Source organism: Buceros rhinoceros, unplaced genomic scaffold (assembly GCF_000710305.1).
Source record: "Buceros rhinoceros silvestris isolate BGI_N320 unplaced genomic scaffold, ASM71030v1 scaffold22460, whole genome shotgun sequence".
NCBI classification, from domain to species: domain Eukaryota; kingdom Metazoa; phylum Chordata; class Aves; order Bucerotiformes; family Bucerotidae; genus Buceros; species Buceros rhinoceros.
The window spans coordinates 1-264 of record NW_010390478.1 but is presented as its reverse complement, the minus strand read 5'-3'; the positions used below and the strand labels follow the sequence as shown (position 1 = coordinate 264).

At 69.3% G+C, this 264-nt stretch overlaps 1 protein-coding gene across 1 annotated transcript in view; it reads right to left on the bottom strand.

Annotated features, from left to right (window-relative positions):
- The window catches only part of LYSMD3 (LysM, putative peptidoglycan-binding, domain containing 3), a gene marked incomplete at its 5' end in the record, with an annotated part of 2,998 nt that extends 2,738 nt beyond the window's left edge, over positions 1-260 (bottom strand). Inside the window, one exon of the mRNA XM_010138039.1 lies at positions 78-260. Within this exon, the coding sequence (XP_010136341.1) occupies positions 78-260 (183 nt within the window). The remainder of the gene's footprint in view (positions 1-77) is intronic.
- Positions 261-264: the final 4 nt, after the last annotated feature.

Sequence of the window (264 nt, the reverse complement as noted above, 5' to 3'; positions counted from 1 at the left end):
GCCTCCCCGACAAGCCGGCGCCCGGCCGCTGCCACCACCCGGGAGAAGGAACAAGCGGTGAGCGCCTGGGGACTTACCGAGCAGCAGTACTGCAGCGCGATGGCGTTCAGCGTGTCCCCTTCCTGGATATCCCTCGTCAGCAAGACGATATCATCCAGCCTGTCCCTCGACGTGCTCCGCCGGACCTTCTCCCTGCCCCGCGGCCTCAGCTCGGACACCTCGCCCTCCTCCTCCGGACCCTCGCTCTCCGCGCCCGCCGCGATC